At 48.1% G+C, this 16,717-nt stretch overlaps 2 protein-coding genes across 4 annotated transcripts in view; both read left to right on the forward strand.

The window, feature by feature from the left end:
- The first annotated feature begins 2,663 nt into the window (after nucleotides 1-2,663).
- On the forward strand, nucleotides 2,664-14,629 carry bms1 (BMS1 ribosome biogenesis factor). Of its 2 annotated transcripts, none has more exons than XM_068306065.1 (23): nucleotides 2,664-2,737; nucleotides 4,176-4,349; nucleotides 4,522-4,712; nucleotides 5,620-5,699; nucleotides 5,918-6,106; nucleotides 6,192-6,334; nucleotides 6,594-6,715; nucleotides 6,801-6,994; nucleotides 7,072-7,214; nucleotides 7,865-8,334; nucleotides 8,577-8,678; nucleotides 9,457-9,617; nucleotides 9,987-10,068; nucleotides 10,227-10,306; nucleotides 10,812-11,006; nucleotides 11,090-11,278; nucleotides 11,731-11,911; nucleotides 12,002-12,060; nucleotides 12,185-12,307; nucleotides 12,463-12,610; nucleotides 12,940-13,115; nucleotides 13,967-14,128; nucleotides 14,249-14,629. In XM_068306065.1, the coding sequence occupies exons 2-23, from the start codon at nucleotides 4,177-4,179 to the stop codon at nucleotides 14,474-14,476; spliced, it is 3,591 nt and encodes a 1,196-aa protein (XP_068162166.1). In that variant the 5' UTR covers nucleotides 2,664-2,737; nucleotide 4,176; the 3' UTR covers nucleotides 14,477-14,629. The 2 variants fall into 2 exon arrangements, with proteins under 2 accessions (XP_068162166.1, XP_068162168.1); XM_068306067.1 differs by having other exon boundaries at nucleotides 10,815-11,006.
- A 909-nt stretch (nucleotides 14,630-15,538) lies between these two features.
- mtr (5-methyltetrahydrofolate-homocysteine methyltransferase) overlaps nucleotides 15,539-16,717 on the forward strand; it is a 36,118-nt gene continuing 34,939 nt past the window's right edge. For both annotated transcript variants that reach the window (XM_068306026.1, XM_068306027.1), the window contains exon 1: nucleotides 15,539-15,645. In XM_068306026.1, the coding sequence (XP_068162127.1) occupies nucleotides 15,618-15,645 (28 nt within the window). In that variant the 5' untranslated portion in view covers nucleotides 15,539-15,617. The remainder of the gene's footprint in view (nucleotides 15,646-16,717) is intronic.

Below are 16,717 nucleotides of genomic sequence, written 5' to 3' on the forward strand. Positions count from 1 at the left end.
GGGCTCACTGTTCTCACCATTTGTTTTTAAGGGGTTCACCACTGAACCTGTGAACACGTTTCCAAAACACGTTCCTTTATTTTCTCAGTCAAACGTAATATTTGTCCTTTCTCCTGGTCTTGTTCTCCCACCGCGGCACCAGACCATCAGCAGCTGTCTCAGCCCACTCTTTAGTTATTAACACCCGGTGTTACTGACAGTAAACTTTCCATATTTGATGAATACATTAAAGAACGTGGCCCCCTTCTGTCGGCAGTGGAGAAGGTCCCCCGACGCCGGTGGTATTTATGACCAGATTTTGTGTTTCTAGACTAAATATGTTTGCACAACAGCTGGTCAGACTGAGGACGATGAAATCCATTTTTTTTGTTTTAACATTTTCATTTTGCACTCAGCTGTTCAGCTGTGGTCAAATGGTTCAGTCAATGCAGGAAGTGAATGTCGTCTCTAATTTTACACCCTCATGTCCGCCCACGGAGGGAAACTCCCTGATTGTACAGATGTCAATCAGATACTTTGCAAGCAAGGATGAGTGGTCAATAAATACAGCTGAGCATCATCTGGAATATGATTACGTTGATTTTAAGTGTTTTTCAGTTGCATCTTTTCATGTTTGTTTGTAATGGTTTTTAATTCTGGTTCTTTCAGGTGGGTCAAAATGGGCTATATAAAACAAAAACATATGTATTCCAGCTTTACTGCATAAATAATGCATCTTTTATTAGGAACACCAGCAGCACAGTAGAAATGTCCCTACAAACACAAGAACAAACGTAACCTGGTGTTAAAACAGGTGCAGCAGCAGAACGTTATCTTAGGGGTATTCTCATGTTTACAGGACTATTTGTGAGGACTCAGGGTCACATCAGGTCAACACTAGGTGTATGTTCAATCTACGTAAACTCCCAGTTATGTGTCTCCACCAGAAACTCACCATGAAGTACAGGTAAATATTTTCAAGTGTGTTGGAAAGTGCAGTAAATAACATTTATTTGAACATTACAGTGTTACCATAGGAACGATTTACACAGTCAGCAGTCTTAGAATCATTATTTTCAGGTGTTAGTATTAATTCACAACAACTAATAGGTATTAATGAATCAAGGTGAATGAACTCAAGCAGGGTCAGAAATGCACAAATGAATCCTTTGAGTTGATATGTGACAGGGGCAGGGTTAGTGGTTTGAGATGGGCTTAGGGGTGGACTCGTGTGTAAAGGCTGTAGTTGTTCTCTGTAGTTGTTAGTAATTATTATTTATTCATTACTTTGCTTTACGTTACTCATCTGTATTATTGTTGGTGACTGTGGTCTCGTTGTCTTACATCTGTGGGTACATTTCCACGATCCTGCACCTTCTGTACTTTGTCTTCTGGCCCCATCAAGTGGTACAAAGTCTGTCCTGCAGCTGTGGTCGCATGAAAGAAGAAGTTGAGAGGGTAGCTTATGCTCTTTTCTTTAAAAAAAATCTCTGCAATAATACTTTAATAACTAGGGATGTAATATTTGCTCAACAAGTTATTTTAAGAAAATTTAAAACAGCTGTTTTCAACACCTTTTTCAACATCTTCTTGAACCTCAGAAGATACTGATGCAAGTAAAGTCTCACATCTATCAAAATGTTCAGCACAGTTATACATTTTCTTCATTCATCTGTAATTGAATGGTGCCTGTATTTTAATTTTCAAGGTAAACCACTTTGAGGAGGAGCGTGTTGGAAGAGGCCTCCTCTGTGGACCTTTTTATTCCATATAAACTAATTTCTATAGATTTCATAGGGATGAACTGTTGTGTTGAATACAACCCTGCAGAAGAGGCAGAAGAACGTATATCTGTTCCATATATTGTTTCACACTGAAACTCTTTCATAAATGATGTGAATTGGAACAAAGTGTGACCAATTCCCAATACGTTTTTTGCAACTAATAAGAAGAAAGAAACCTCTTTCAGAATGACTCACAAATATTACCCTGCAAACCACTATATGATCAAATTCAAGTGAAACGCTGATATGAATTGTTCTTTCTGCAGAAACCATCCAGAGACCTTTTCTGGATCTGCACACATTCTGCATCGTTTTGGAAGGACTTCAGCAGCTCGGTGATTCCTGGACTCCTCGGGAACTTTTCTTTGGAATGGGAGAATGTTGTGTTTTGCTTTTCTAGAAAACAGAACTGAAAAAAACGTTTTGTTGCTTCATTATAAACGTTTTAACTATTTTAGAAACATTTTATATTCGTAAATGTAAATATGGTAAGCAAAGACCTGTGTTCAAACATTATCATGATACATTAGGATATATAAAGTTAACAAAAAGAACAAAAAGGTTTGAAAAACACTAAATATTTGTATCCCTTACACATTATTTGACACTATGTAACATTTTTTATATTATCCTCATGACAATTAATATATATTCTATGTACATTATTTGTTATGATTGTTCAGTCCATAAAATACTATTTAAAAAGATGAATGAATTTGACAATAAGTTCATCACTTTTAATTGACTGTGTTTTCTCTTACATCAGTGTTAATCATTAATGTACTAATTCGTTGGTAATGGACCCCCCCCCCCATCGGGTCGGTCAGATGCTTTGATGCTGCTAGAAAACAGAGGCGGAACCTTACAGACTTCTAGTTTCCACCCGACTCACCAGGAAGTGACACGTTGGTAAACTTCCGGGTCAGAGGCCACACACGTGAGAGTCAGGAGAACGACTGAGCGCCGGCGTTCAGGTAAGAAGACAGAAAGTACACTGACTAACGTCAGTGAAGGTGTGGAGACACTGTCGCTAGCTGGTTAGCCCCTGGTTAGCTCCTGGTTGGCTCCTGGTTAGCCCCTGGTTAGCTGCTGGTTAGCGGCTGGTTAGCCCCTGGTTAGCTGCTGGTTAGCCCCTGGTTAGCGGCTGGTTAGCCCCTGGTTAGCTGCTGGTTAGCCCCTTGTTAGCCCCTGGTTAGCTGCTGGTTAGCTGCTGGTTAGCCCCTGGTTAGCTGCTGGTTAGCCCCTTGTTAGCCCCTGGTTAGCTGCTGGTTAGCCCCTGGTTAAATTCAGGTTAGCCTCTTTCGCTACTCGTACACCTGATTTGAGAGCCTGGAGTTTCCAGCGTGAACAGAATGACCTGAAGCGGGTGTGACGCACTGATGACCCCCGGGGACACGGGGGGTTAAATCAACCCAGATATGAACACAACGAGTCTAAAGTAGGATTGTTGTTCTGCTGGTTTTGTGTGTAACGTGTTCAGAGTTGTGTTAAGTCGTCGACCCTCAGAGGGCTTCCTGTAGGAGCTGGATGGATCCACTGGTGGATGAGATGAAGGAGAAGCTCCAGAGGAGCTGAGGCAGATCAGGGCTGTGACGACATGGACGTTAGATGGTGTCGCTGGTCCAAAGCTGGCAGAAGGTGGATGTGAGGAGCAGATGATGGAGGTGGTTCAGAGGCAGCAGCAGGTCTGGAACACAACCTGTGTGTTCTGTCGTGTTCAGGAGAAGAGCCACTGCAGACAGACTACACATGTATTTGTGCTTCATTTTTTCAGACATTTAACCAGTCGGAGGTCAAACGTGGTGTTTTTGCAGCGTAGCAAACCATTTAATGTGTGGAGCTGTGTGACGACTCACCACTGCAAACATGTTCCTGAGCAGGGATCAGACTCACCTGGACCAATTCAGTCACTTAATTCAACAAGAAAAGAAAAAGAAGGACTTCATTTTAATTCACTGTCTACAAAAACCAAAACACAGAAGTCTGTTGTGTGTGGATCATCAATCTCTTTCTTTGTATGGGGTCGTATTCACGTGGACTTTCTCTGAGTTTGCATCAAAAATTGAAAGAAATGTTGTAGATTTCAACACTAGTTGATTGAAAGTGAAATTTGTTTGAGTTTTGTGTTATAGAGACATCACAAAGACTAATATTTTTATGCGTTTTCAGGCAAATAAATCCTTAGAGCAAAATGGAGGGTTTTTTTCTGCACACCAGGTTGTTTTGTGAATTTGTGTGTGAGCCACATCATCTTTATTTTTTGTGTTTACTTCTTCTTACCTGTTTTGATTCCTTCCAGACCTTTCATTGCTGTGCTTTGGGTCTGGTTTGGTTCAGTAACAGAAACCACAGCAACGGCGCTCCTCCTGTCGGTTCTGTCTGACGTGAATTTGTTTGTGCTCTACTGGGCAGGATGGATGGGAAGGTGAAGAAGCAGAGGCCTCACCAGCAGAAGCACAGCGGACCAAAGGCAGAGAGGAAGAAGCTGAAGAAGCAGGGAGGCTCCACGGAACAGGATGAACGCAAACGCAACCCCAAAGCGTTCGCGGTTCAGTCCGCCGTACGCATGGCCAAGACCTTCCACAGGTCAGTCCTGCCTCTCTTTGTACCGCTGCACGCCTGGCAGACACACAAACCGCATCAGCTCAGTTCCTACGTCCAGTTTGACCACAATCCTTTGCTGCTTGATGAACACGGTCAGAGGAGGTGTGAGCCGGGGGCAGACTGTGTGAAACCACTGTTTGTTTGTCTTCTTTAGGGCTCAGGACATAAAAACTAAAAAGCATCACATCCCCCATGTAGACCGGACTCCTCTGGAACCCCCTCCCATCGTGATCGTTGTAGTTGGCCCCCCCAAGGTGGGAAAGAGCACCCTGATCCGCTGCCTCATCAAAAACTTCACTCGACAGAAGCTGGGTGACATCTGTGGTCCTGTGACCATCGTCTCTGGTAAGACCGGCAGTAGAGGGGTCACCCCCCTGCCCCGTCAGTATTTACCCCCCCCCCCCCATCAGTGTTTACCTACGTCAGAGTTCATGGAGGAGCTGACTGCAGAGAACCCATCACCAATGCGTCGCAGGGCCACACAAAAGACCAACGGCCACTCACACACACACTCACACCTATGGACAATCTGGAGAGATGAATTCACCTCTACGTGTGTCTGGAGGTGGACGGGAGCTGGAGAACCTGGAGAGGAGCCAGGCAGACACGGGGAGAACCGACCAACTCCACACAGAAAGGAACCGACTTACCACCATATGTTATCCGTATATCAGAATAAATAACAGAATGAGTAAAAGAATGTAAAAGTTAGGATGAATACAGTAATCAGTGACCCCAATGTTTCCCTCCTCCTCCCCTTGAACGTTTAACTACCAAGAGTGAAGAGTTGTAGTGTGATGGCCACAGGCAGGAAGGATTACCCATGATGCTCAGCAGTGTAGGAGCGTCATCCTGCTGCTGAACTGTCCAATCAGTGTCAGTCTAGTCCTACTGATGATCACTGTTGACAGTGTTATACTGGTGGGATTCATTCTCCAAGATGACCCTTAACTTGGACAGTGTCCTCCTCTGTGACCCCTCCACCTTCTCTCCTCTGTCACCATCACCAGACAGTCTGCTTACAGACGCTCCTGTAGTCTCACAGGTCAGCCATTAATGCTGAGTTTGACCCCCCCTCTAAGGAGCATCAGGGATGTCCACCATCAGTATGTGAACGTTGGGATTGTCAGTTGGTAACAGTTTAACCTGCTCCTCACCTGAGGAACCTCCACACCTCATCAGAAGGAGGTTCACAACGACGCCACATCAGCCAGAAAGGCTCCTTTAAATGTTTTCTGATTTTATCCTCCAGGTAAGAAGCGCCGCCTCACGTTCATGGAGTGTAACAATGACATCAACACCATGATCGACCTCGCTAAAGTCGCTGACCTGGTAGGTTCTCCCAGTGCAGGTGGTTTACGTACTACACTTCTATCACTGAGAGGTGATGCAGACCTTCATCTGACTCCAGTACAGCCCTCCTTGTTCCTCCTTGTCTGTATGTAGAGTCCATGAAGCAGATCAGGACCTTTATAACTGGTTATAACTCAGTGGTAGAGCTCATGGTGTTATCAGTCACCGCCTCCAACAGGTCCTTCTGCTCCCTCCAGGTGTTGATGCTGATTGATGCCAGCTTCGGCTTCGAGATGGAGACCTTTGAGTTTCTCAACATCTGCCAGGTGCACGGCTTTCCTCGCATCATGGGCGTCCTCACTCACCTGGATTCCTTCAAGAACAACAAGACGCTGAGGAAGACCAAGAAGAACCTCAAGCATCGCTTCTGGACAGAGGTCTACCAGGTAGAGATGGAACCATCACGACTCCACAGCTTGAGCCTCAGGAACGAGACCGGCTCAGAGTTAAACGTGTGTGTGAACCCCCCAGGGGGCCAAGCTGTTCTACCTGTCAGGTATGGTGTATGGGGAGTATCAGACCCAGGAGGTGAAGAACCTGGGCCGCTTCATCTCCGTCATGAAGTTCCGTCCTCTGGTGTGGCAGACCAGCCACCCCTACGTGCTGGTGGACCGGTGAGCACACACACACACACACACACACAGACACAGACACACACACACACACACACACACAGACACACACACACACACACACAGACACAGACACACACACACACACACACACACACACACACACACGGTAGAACATACTTGTTAAATACTGTTCATTGATGTGACATCACACCACTGGGTTCTCTTGCGTTGGTTCTACTAGTCTGACCCTAAACTCAGGTTTAGTTGATCTCAGGTTTAAATGTCTGCGTTCTGACAGCATGGAGGACTTGACCGATCCTGAGCGGGTCAGGACAGAACCCAAGTGTGACCGGACGGTGTCCCTGTACGGCTACCTGAGGGGGACGCTGATGAAGAACCGAGGACAGGTCCACATCCCAGGTGCCCCCCGCGGCGTTAGCTCCATCTGTACCCCCTGTGGGACCAGTACGCGTGACTGGAACCACTGGTGTGTTCATCTCTGCAGGCATCGGGGACTTCCAGGTGGCAGACGTGAACTTCCTGCCAGACCCGTGTTCGCTGCCGGACGCCCAGAAGAAGAGAGCCCTGAACGAGAAGGAGCGCCTCCTGTACGCCCCCATGGCCGGGGTCGGGGGGGTCGTGTACGACAAAGACGCCGTGTACATCGACCTTCCTGCTGGTCACGTCAAACAGCAGCAGGTGCGGCGTCAGGTTTGACCTTTGAACCTGTTCTGACACGGAATGGAATGGTTCCTGACGTGAGGACTGTGTTTCAGGAGGAGGTGCGTCCCACCACGGAGCTGGTCCAGTCCCTCATCGACACACACGCCACCCTGGACACCAAGATGGCGGGCAGCAGGATGTCTCTGTTCAGCGGCTCCGCCGGCCTGGAGCCCTCGGAGGTCGACGAGGAGAGCAGGTGAGACGCCCCCAGGGGTGTGTGGAGTCACCACTGGTCCTCAGGCCTCTTCTGCTGGTCTGTTAGAAACCCCCCCCCACTGGTTCCTTCTGTTTGGAGGGGTCCTCCTCTGCAGCAGCAGTCAAACATCTAGACACAGATCCTCATTCTCTCATTGGCTGCCAGCTCTTCGTACCAATCCTTCTCCTCTGGTGGACTTTCTCTGGTGCTGCACACTTTTATTGGTGTTTTCTTTCTGTTCTTGACCAATCCCATGATGCTTCACTCAGCGTGTCATCGTGGTCAGTTCACCACGGATGAGCTCTGACTCACGCAAACTGAAGCTGCCGCAACGTCTCTGTCTTCCTCTGATTCTCCATCATCTGTCCTGTAACTGGATCAGTCGTCATGACGATAAAGTCACTGTTTAGCAGCCTGATTGGAAGCCCCGCCCCCGTTTGCAGACGTCAGTGGCAGCCAATGAGGTCATGGGAGGCGTGTCCAGACCTGTGTCTGCTGCTGTGTCCCTGATGTTCTGTGTTCAGTCTCCTCCGCTGTAACTTCCTGTTTCCTGTTTGTGGTGATTTATGCAGGAGAATGTTGTTGGTTTTAATTGAACTTCTTGTTAGCATTAGCTGGTCTGCTAACCTCTGACCTGTGTTGTGTGTCAGAGCGATTCAGGGTCTCCAGGAGACGCACGTTTGGGACCCACACACCAAGAGGAACAGGAGGAAGGTGGTCTTCACTGAGGAGGAGCAGGAGGAGGAGGAGGAGGACAGCAGTGATGATGAGGATGGTGGAAGTGAAGAATATGACCAGGAGGAGCAAGGAGATGATGAAGATGAGGAAAACCTATCCACGTTTCTCAGAAAGGAGCGAGTCAGATCCAAGACGGAAGCTCTGCCTGCAAAAAGACCAAAGCTGGAGGAAGAGGGGGGGGCAGAGAGGCTGGTGTTCGCTGACAGTGAAGACGAGCTGCAGAGTGAGGAAGAGGACGGGAGAGCGAGAGACTCAGGACACTGTTCAGAGGAGGAGGAGGATGAAGAAGAGGATGCATCAGAGGATGAAGAAGAGGATGATGCAGCTGAGGCTGCAGCAAACAATCAAACGATGAGTGATGAGGAAGAGGAGGAGGATGAAGGTAGATACATTTTGTAGTTTGATTACTTTGGTATCATGTCAGTTCACTGATCCCACGTTTCCCCGTCTGGGGCCAAACTGAACGTGTAAATGTGAACCAATCACAGCGGAACAGAAGGTCAGAGCTGAACGTCTTGATGTTGGTCAGAAGCTCTGGTCCTGAACCGTCTCTGCAGCGCCCCCTAGTGTCGTCTGGAGCGTGGCTCATCCTGTTCTTGACCGTATTCCTGCTTCCTTCGACAGGCGCTCTGCGATGGAAGGAGGGTCTGCAGCTGAAGGCATCACAAGCGTTTCTACGACAACAACAAGCCGCCCCCAATCTGAGAAAGCTGGTCTATGGCGCAGGTAGCCCAAGGCTCTGGTTGCATGTGTCATGGATGTATTGTTGTATGAAAATATAGATGAGAGGACATGTGTGCTGAGTGACTGTGAGTCAGAGTTAGCCCAGCCAGTTGTTCCTGTAGGGGTCTGGTCCCAATGGGTCAGGTTTTATTACCACAGGACATTCCTCCTGCTCTGTCTGAAGGTCCACATCCTGACAGCTGAGACGTCACCACACCTTCAGCTGAACCTGAACAAATCATTTCCTTTTTGGGGGGAAATGGGGTCACCCAGCATCTCTTGGTTAGATTCATTGGAACATTGAGATCAGGCACATCGAGGGTCACACTAAACTAGATTAGCGAGGTTCAGATCCAGACTTAAACTAAACTTTAATTTTATCCCTGTAGTCTCCAGAGGTGGACTTTCTCACGTGATTGGGATTATTGTCCTGCTGCAGGACCTTCATCTCCCAGAAGGGTGACTTGATGTGTTCAAAAAGAGTAGAGGTCAGAGTTCATGGTTCCTCTTGAGGGGCAAGTTTTCCTGGTCCTGAAAACAGGACCGATGCCATCACACGTCCATGATGGGCTGTAGGGAGGATGTTCTTGGTGCTGGAGGCTGAGCTAGCAGGACCTCTGGCTTGTAGACCAGGACTGGTCCAACACGCTTTACTGCTGCTAATGTGGTTTGTTGTTGAAGACCAGCGTGAGGACCCTGCAGTGAACCGCCAGCGTGTGAAGACGACCTGACAACCATCACGTGCTGCTGTGGTTTCCATTGACTGTCATTTCCTCTTCAGTTGCAAAGGCAGAAGGTTCGGAGGAGGAGGACGAGGAGGAAGAGGAGTTGGGGGGGCTGTTTCGAGTCAGCCGCCCTCAGAACAGTAAAAAGTTGGAAGCTAATGCTGTTGACTGTTCCCGTTTCCACGGCGACTCCTCGCACGACTGGGAATCTGAGGAGGTACAGTCACTACTGGGAGTTTATGCTTCTAGAACACAAAACTAATGATTTAACAAGGAAATACATTTAGTTCACCTCAAAACCAGAACAAGGACTTATTTCTGTACCCCTATAATTATGTTAAATATTTATTCAGCATAATAATTTAGATGTCGAGTCCCGCTCTCTGTGGAGTTTGCATGTTCTCCCCGTGTCTGTGTGGGTTCTCTCTGGGTTCTCCAGCCTCCTCCCACCTCCAAAAGCATGACCTGCTCACAACTTGTACCTTGTGCACAAGCAGAAGATCATGTAGCCACTGCTACAACGTTAGCATTAGGTGAGAGAAGTGTTCCGGTGACATTTACATTTTTGTCCTGTTGTTCTTCTCAGATGCTGAACTCCATCCGGGACTGCTTTGTAACAGGGAAGTGGGATGACGGTCAAGATGCTGCTGTGCTGCTGAAGGAGGATGGTAAGGCAGGAGAACCCTTCTGTTCAGTTCAATCAGTGTAGTGACACGTGGGGGGGGGCATGTGAAGAAGGTTCCACTCCTGGAAACAGAGTCCATGTGTTAAAGAAAACAAAGGAAACAGCTCAATATCCAGTTTTCTCCTGTTGTGCTGTGTCCAGAGGAACTGTATGGAGACTTTGAGGATCTAGAAACAGGAGAAGTTCATGCTGGACAAAGTGGGCTACAGGGTTCAGCTGAGGTGAGTCCTGGTCATGTGGAGTAGGTCACATTACACAAGGTATGGGTGTCCGTGTTGTGTTCATACTGACCTGCTTCAACTGTGTGAAACACCTGGCAATGATGTATAATATATAATAACCTCATGTAATAACCCCATGTAATAACCTCATGTAATAACCATGTAATAGCCTCATTTAGTAGCAGAGAGAAAACATTTCAAGTGCTGGAACAGAATTCTTTTTTGTTTTTGAACGTTCTCACTTAGGATTTGATGCGTTCTGAGTTCCTGATGTTTCCCTGTGTTCATCCCCTCTAATAACACATTTGATCAGCATTTCTATTTGATTTTGTCTTACAAACTTAGCTTGGTTTTTAAAAAAAATAAACTTTGTAAAATATTTTACACATGATCTGTTTTGACTGTTTAAAGCACATTTTCATTTCCGTACCAATGGTAACTTCTGTCCCAGCAGCATGTTGTCTTCTGACTGGATGACATGACCTCTTGTACACCTTGTGACCAGCAGAACAGTGACAGTGATGGTGATGATGGTGATAACGGTGAAGCTGGAGAGAGCGTGGAGGTGGATGACGAGGTCCAGAAGAACAAGCGTCTGGAGAAGAAGCGCCGGCTGAAGGAGCGCTTCAACGAGGAGTACGACGATGGAGACGCCACGTACTTCGATGACCTGAAGGAGGAGATGCAGAAGCAGGCGGAGGTAGCGGGGGGCGGGGTCTCCTGCAGGCACACCGCCTCCGTTGGTCCAGACGACCGTTTGACACCAGACTGCTCTGTTCTCAGCTGAACCGGGCCGAGTTCCAGGACGTGGACGACGACACCAGAGTTCAGTACGAAGGCTTCCGCCCAGGGATGTACATCCGGCTGGAGATCTCCTCTGTGCCCTGCGAGCTGGTCACCAACTTTGACCCTCATTACCCCATCATCCTCGGAGGGCTGGGCTCCGCTGAGGGCAACATAGGGTACCTGCAGGTGTGTGGAACGGTTTGGGTGTGTGGATCCAGCTGGATGGGTGTGGGTTTTCAGAATGGTGACGGTACGCAGTTTGTTAGCAAGGCTGTTAGCTTAGCATTAGCTCTGTCTTATATTGGAGCTGTCAGTCAAACAGTCCCTAGACTGTCTGCTCTGATGAACCAGTTAACCCATCTGAAAAAGTAAAAGTAAGAGTGTGTTCAGAAAGTGTGGGTTGACATGTTGACAAAAATAGTGCTTTTAATTAATATTATTAATCATTGTTAATTCGACCAATCACAAACTAAATTGAAAATCAGCAACACCGAGTCAAATTGAGAGGCTGAGCTTAATCATGGTGGAGAAAATATCGTGTGTGTGTGTGTGTGTGTGTGTGTGTGTGTGTGTGTGTGTGTGTGTGTGTGTGTGTGTGTGTGTGTGTGTGTGTGTGTGTGTGTGTGTGTGTGTGTCAGATGCGGCTGAAGAAACACCGCTGGCATGGCCGCATCTTAAAGACGCGGGACCCCCTCATCCTGTCGCTGGGCTGGAGGCGCTTCCAGACCATCCCCCTCTACCACATCGAGGACCACAACGGACGCCACCGCCTGCTCAAGTACACCCCCCAGCACATGCACTGTGGGGCCACCATCTGGGGTGAGACAGTCAGCTGACCCCTGCAGGTCAAGTCTACACCAGTGGAAGTAATTCCTCTTGTTCTAACACCTCTCCCCCTCGTGTCTTCAGGTCCGGTCACGCCGCAGGGCACCGGCTTCCTGGCTGTGCAGTCAGTGACAGGATCCACCGTAAGTCACGTCTCCACCGGAGGCAGCAGCTCAGTGGCTTCAGATCCACCTGGAACCAACGGGCCTGGATCCACGTCACATGGAGCTTCTGGTTTCACTGGTCTGCTCTCTGCTGTCTCCTCAGGCTAACTTCCGTATCGCAGCCACAGGAGTGGTTCTGGATCTGGACAAGTCTGTGACCATAGTGAAGAAGCTCAAGCTGATCGGTCACCCCTACAAGATCTACAAGAACACCTGCTTCATCAAGGTCTGCCCTGTTTACGGTCATTCAGATACTGACATGACAGCAGCTGTCGCTCCTTCCTGTGGGGGAGGGGTCTGCAGTGTTCCACACGACATTTCACTTCAGCTTTCCAGGGAAGAGGGGTCAGATTTTAAGGCCTTGTCCGCCTGTGTTCACAGGACATGTTCAACACGATGCTGGAGGTGGCCAAGTTTGAAGGAGCCTCCATACGAACAGTGTCAGGGGTCAGAGGTCAGATCAAGAAGGCCCTGTCCACGCCCCCAGGGGCTTATCGAGCCACGTTTGAGGATCGCTTGCTGATGAGTGGTGAGACTTCAGCGGTTCAGAGTCACCAGGAGACGCTGGAGCATCACTGATGTGTGTGTGTGTGTGTGTGTGTGTGTGTGTGTGTGTGTGTGTGTGTGTGTCTGTGTGTGTGTGTGTGTGTGTGTGTGTCTGTGTGTGTCTGTGTGTGTCTGTGTGTGTGTGTGTGTGTGTGTGTGTGTGTCTGTGTGTGTGTCTGTGTCTGTGTGTGTGTCTGTGTCTGTGTGTGTGTGTGTGTGTCTGTGTGTGTGTGTGTGTGTGTGTGTGTGTGTGTGTGTGTGTGTGTGTGTGTGTGTGTGTGTGTGTGTGTGTGTGTGTGTGTGTGTCTGCAGACATCGTGTTCCTGCGTTCCTGGTATCCCGTGTCGGTTCCTCAGCTCTACAACCCCGTCACCTCTCTGCTGCTCCCGGTGGGGCAGAAGGACCAGTGGGGGGGCATGAGGACTCTGGGACAACTCAAACATGACCTCGGCATTCGCAACAACCCCAACACAGACTCCCTGTACAAGGTACAGGAAACACACACCTGATGGAGGAAGGAATGGAAACTCCTTCATGACCTTGAGACAACGAGGTCAAGGTCAAATTCTAACTTTTGTACACTCAGGAACCGGATAAGATAGAAAGACCAGGGAGAAGGCTAGTGTGAGTAAGACAATAGATCAAAGCTAGTGCTTTGATCAATGACAGTAGGTCAGAGCACTAGCTTTGATCAATGACAGTAGGTCAGGATAACATTTTGAATTGTGGGGTGTCGCAGGATGTTGCAGTCTGTGACTGCCTTGGTTCTAGTTTTTTTTTTTCAATTAAAAGACAGACCAACATGAGGAAATGTCCTTCATCAGTTCTAATTGAAGTCAAAGACTTGACATAAATGGTGGATGAAGACATAAGAATCATCAGTGACAAACACTGATCCAAGAAAATAACACTCACATAAATGTGAACATTTTATTTTATTTAAGTCTAGTATTTTAAATAGGAAATGTAAGTTCCTACGGAACAAGAATGCTATTTCGACCGTGTGTGTGTGTGTGTGTGTGTGTGTGTGTGTGTGTGTGTGTGTGTGTGTGTGTGTGTGTGTGTGTGTGTGTGTGTGTGTGTGTGTGTGATCATACAACCTGTCTCATGAGAGATGTCAGCACCTCAGCCACAACTACTATGTCACTAACATGACTGTCATGTTGGCGTTCCTCCTGTTAATGTCGTACATGCTGATAACAGCCTAGAAGATGAGGTCATGACAAGATATCAAAATTAGTGTCATTTTTAAGAACATTCTGAACATCAGTTTAAGCATTAGAGGAGCTGGAGCCTGAACTGTGACCTGATAGTGGATCTCCATCCTGTTCCCTTCCAGCCGGTGGTCCGAGCCCAAAGGCGCTTCAACCCCCTCCACATCCCGAGACAGCTCCAGAAGGCCCTCCCCTTCAAGAGCAAACTGAAGCAGCAGCAGCCCAAAGGAAAGACCCCCAGAGACCTCCAGAGGCCCAGTGTGATCAGAGAGCCCCACGAGAGGAAGGTGACTGAAACCACGCCTGCATTCGTGCCCCAGCTAGCTGTTAGCATGAGCTAGGCGCCGTGTTGACGTCTGATCACCTCTGAGCATGGCTGTTCTGACCTCTTCCCCCTCTTCCTGCAGGTGGCAGCACTGCTCCACGCTCTGAGCGCAGTTCATCACCACAGGAAGAAGAAAGCACACGCGGTGCAGCACGCCAAACACAAGGAGTTCCTGCAGCAGAAGGACAAACAGGAGGAGGCCAAGCTCCTGAGGCAGAAGGAGGCCCGTAAGAAGCTGTACCGCGTCATGGGCCAGATGGACAGGAAGAAGCAGAGGTCCAGCCTGAAGGGGGCAGCGCAGGATCAGTGAGGCCTCCGTCTGGAGGCTGGGGGTCAGTCCTCCGCTCCTGGACTGATGACGTGTTCACAACTTTATCTTGTTTTTTGTACATGCGTTGAAATCATCTGTGTGGGAGGAGTTTCCTTTCTGGGAAGTTGTTTAATAAAACCTTATAATGACAAAGTTGTGTTGGAGAGTCACCAGCATCAGGGGTTCAGTCTCAGTGCTGGTGTCGGGGGGAGTCGCTGTTCACATCTCAATGTTCATAAGTCGGGTGTTCATATCTTGAGGACGATCTGTACCACGAGTGACAGCAGCTTGAATGAATCTTGACCCCCCCCAAATTTAAACTTTTGTACACTCAGGAACCGGATAAGATAGAAACACAAGGGAGAAGGCCAGTGTGAGTAAGACCATAGATCAAAGCTAGTGCTTTGATCAGTGACAGTAGGTCAGAGCACTAGCTTTGACCTATGACAGTAGGTCAGGGTAACATTTGAATTCTGGGTTGTTGTGGGATGTTGCAGTCTGTGACTGCATTGGTGTGTTTGAGGACACCCTGTGCTCATCTGGTGGACAACTGTGTGTGTGAGTGTGTGTGTGTGTGTGTCTGGTGTGTGTGTGTGTGTGTGTGTGAGTGTGTGTGTCTGTGTGTGAGTGTGTGAGTGTCTGGTGTGTGTGTGAGTGTATGTGTGTGTGTGTGTCTGGTGTGTGTGTGTGTGTTTCTGTGTGTGTGTGTGTGTCTGTCTGTGTCTGTGTGTATGTATGTGTGTGTGTGTGTGTGTGTGTGTGTGTGTGTGTGTGTGTGTGTGTGTCTGTGTGTGTGTGTGTGTGTGTGCTTTTATTGTGAAAAACCCCGACGGAAGTAGGTTCCAAGAAGCCACCCCTTTCATCTACTATGGTGAAGGCGTGGCCCATTCTACTCGGCTACTGATTGGATAGTCGTGTTTGTTTAGCGGGTTAGTTTATCCTCCGGCGGCCTCTGATTGGTTCACAGCCTGTGAGAACACCTCAGCCACCCAATCAGGAGCGCTGCTATGGACACACCATGTCGTCACGGCGGTGTCGTCGCCATAGTAGCCGTGTTCCTGCAGTCAGACCGGTTCCCGGTGCCGGAGCCCCGTGGACCCACCGCCGGAGAGAGAGCTCCAGAGGACCCCAGAGGAACCAGATGGCCCCCATCAAACACCCCCAGGACGGTAAAGACGATCAGCTCCGCAAGTATCGATTAGCATCTGTTTTTATTAACTTTTGGGACCACGTGTTTGTGATTATGGGTTATCGGTAAACTGTAGAGGCTCCTGATGGAGTCCACCGGACCGGTTTGTTCTGACCCGGGTCTCCAGCCGTGAACCTGAGGCTCACCAGAGGGACGTTGTTCTGTAGATCAACAGTAGGGTGGCTTTAATTACCCCTCAGACTGATGCCCCAGCCTCCAGACCCGGAATGAGCAGCATGAGGAGAACATCTGTCCAGAGTCCGGGCTGCAGGAGGTGCCCCGAGGGTTTATGGGGTGTCTCCACCAGGTGCCCCGAGGGTTTTTGGGGTGTCTCCACCAGGATGAAGTCCTCCTGTCCTCCACACTGTCAGTTCCACTGAACTACAGGAGAACCTCTAGAATGAGTTTATGTGTTCTGTGACTGAGGGTCAGGTCAAACAACACGTCCTCATTAAGAGACTGCAACATCCCGCGACACCCCTGAGTCCAACGTTTTACCCTGATCTACACATTGTTGTTCCTCTGGCTTCCTGGAAATGTTGCTTTTTGTTTTGTGATTATATCTCGTCAAGTTTCAGAGATGTGGACCTAAAAAGGTATAAAAACAAAATTTGACCTTGACCTACTTTTTCGAGGTCAGGGTTGTGTATACATGTGGTCTACAGCAGCGGCCCCCAACCTCTATCTCCACAGACTGGTTTCATCTCAGACAATATTTTCTCTGACCGGTCTTCATTTGTTCGATGATCGTTAACACACCAGACAGCTGTAGTCTAATAATAACTCATCAGTGGTTTCAGGTAAAATACAGACATCAACGGACAATAAACTACCTTTTTTATAAATTGATCATCAACGTCTCTGTGAACAAAATAGTTGTAAGAAATAATTATATTAAAAACTGGACTGAAGTGACGGCACTGATGAGGTTTATTTTAAATATAATGACTTATAATCAGTTCATTCACCGTAGGAGAAATACTGATCATTTCAATCAAAGGGTGAACGAGTCGATCAATAATAATCATTACAATAAATTAAATTAGTGGTGG

The sequence above is a fragment of the Antennarius striatus genome, chromosome 21 (genome assembly GCF_040054535.1).
Source record: "Antennarius striatus isolate MH-2024 chromosome 21, ASM4005453v1, whole genome shotgun sequence".
Lineage (NCBI taxonomy): Eukaryota > Metazoa > Chordata > Actinopteri > Lophiiformes > Antennariidae > Antennarius > Antennarius striatus.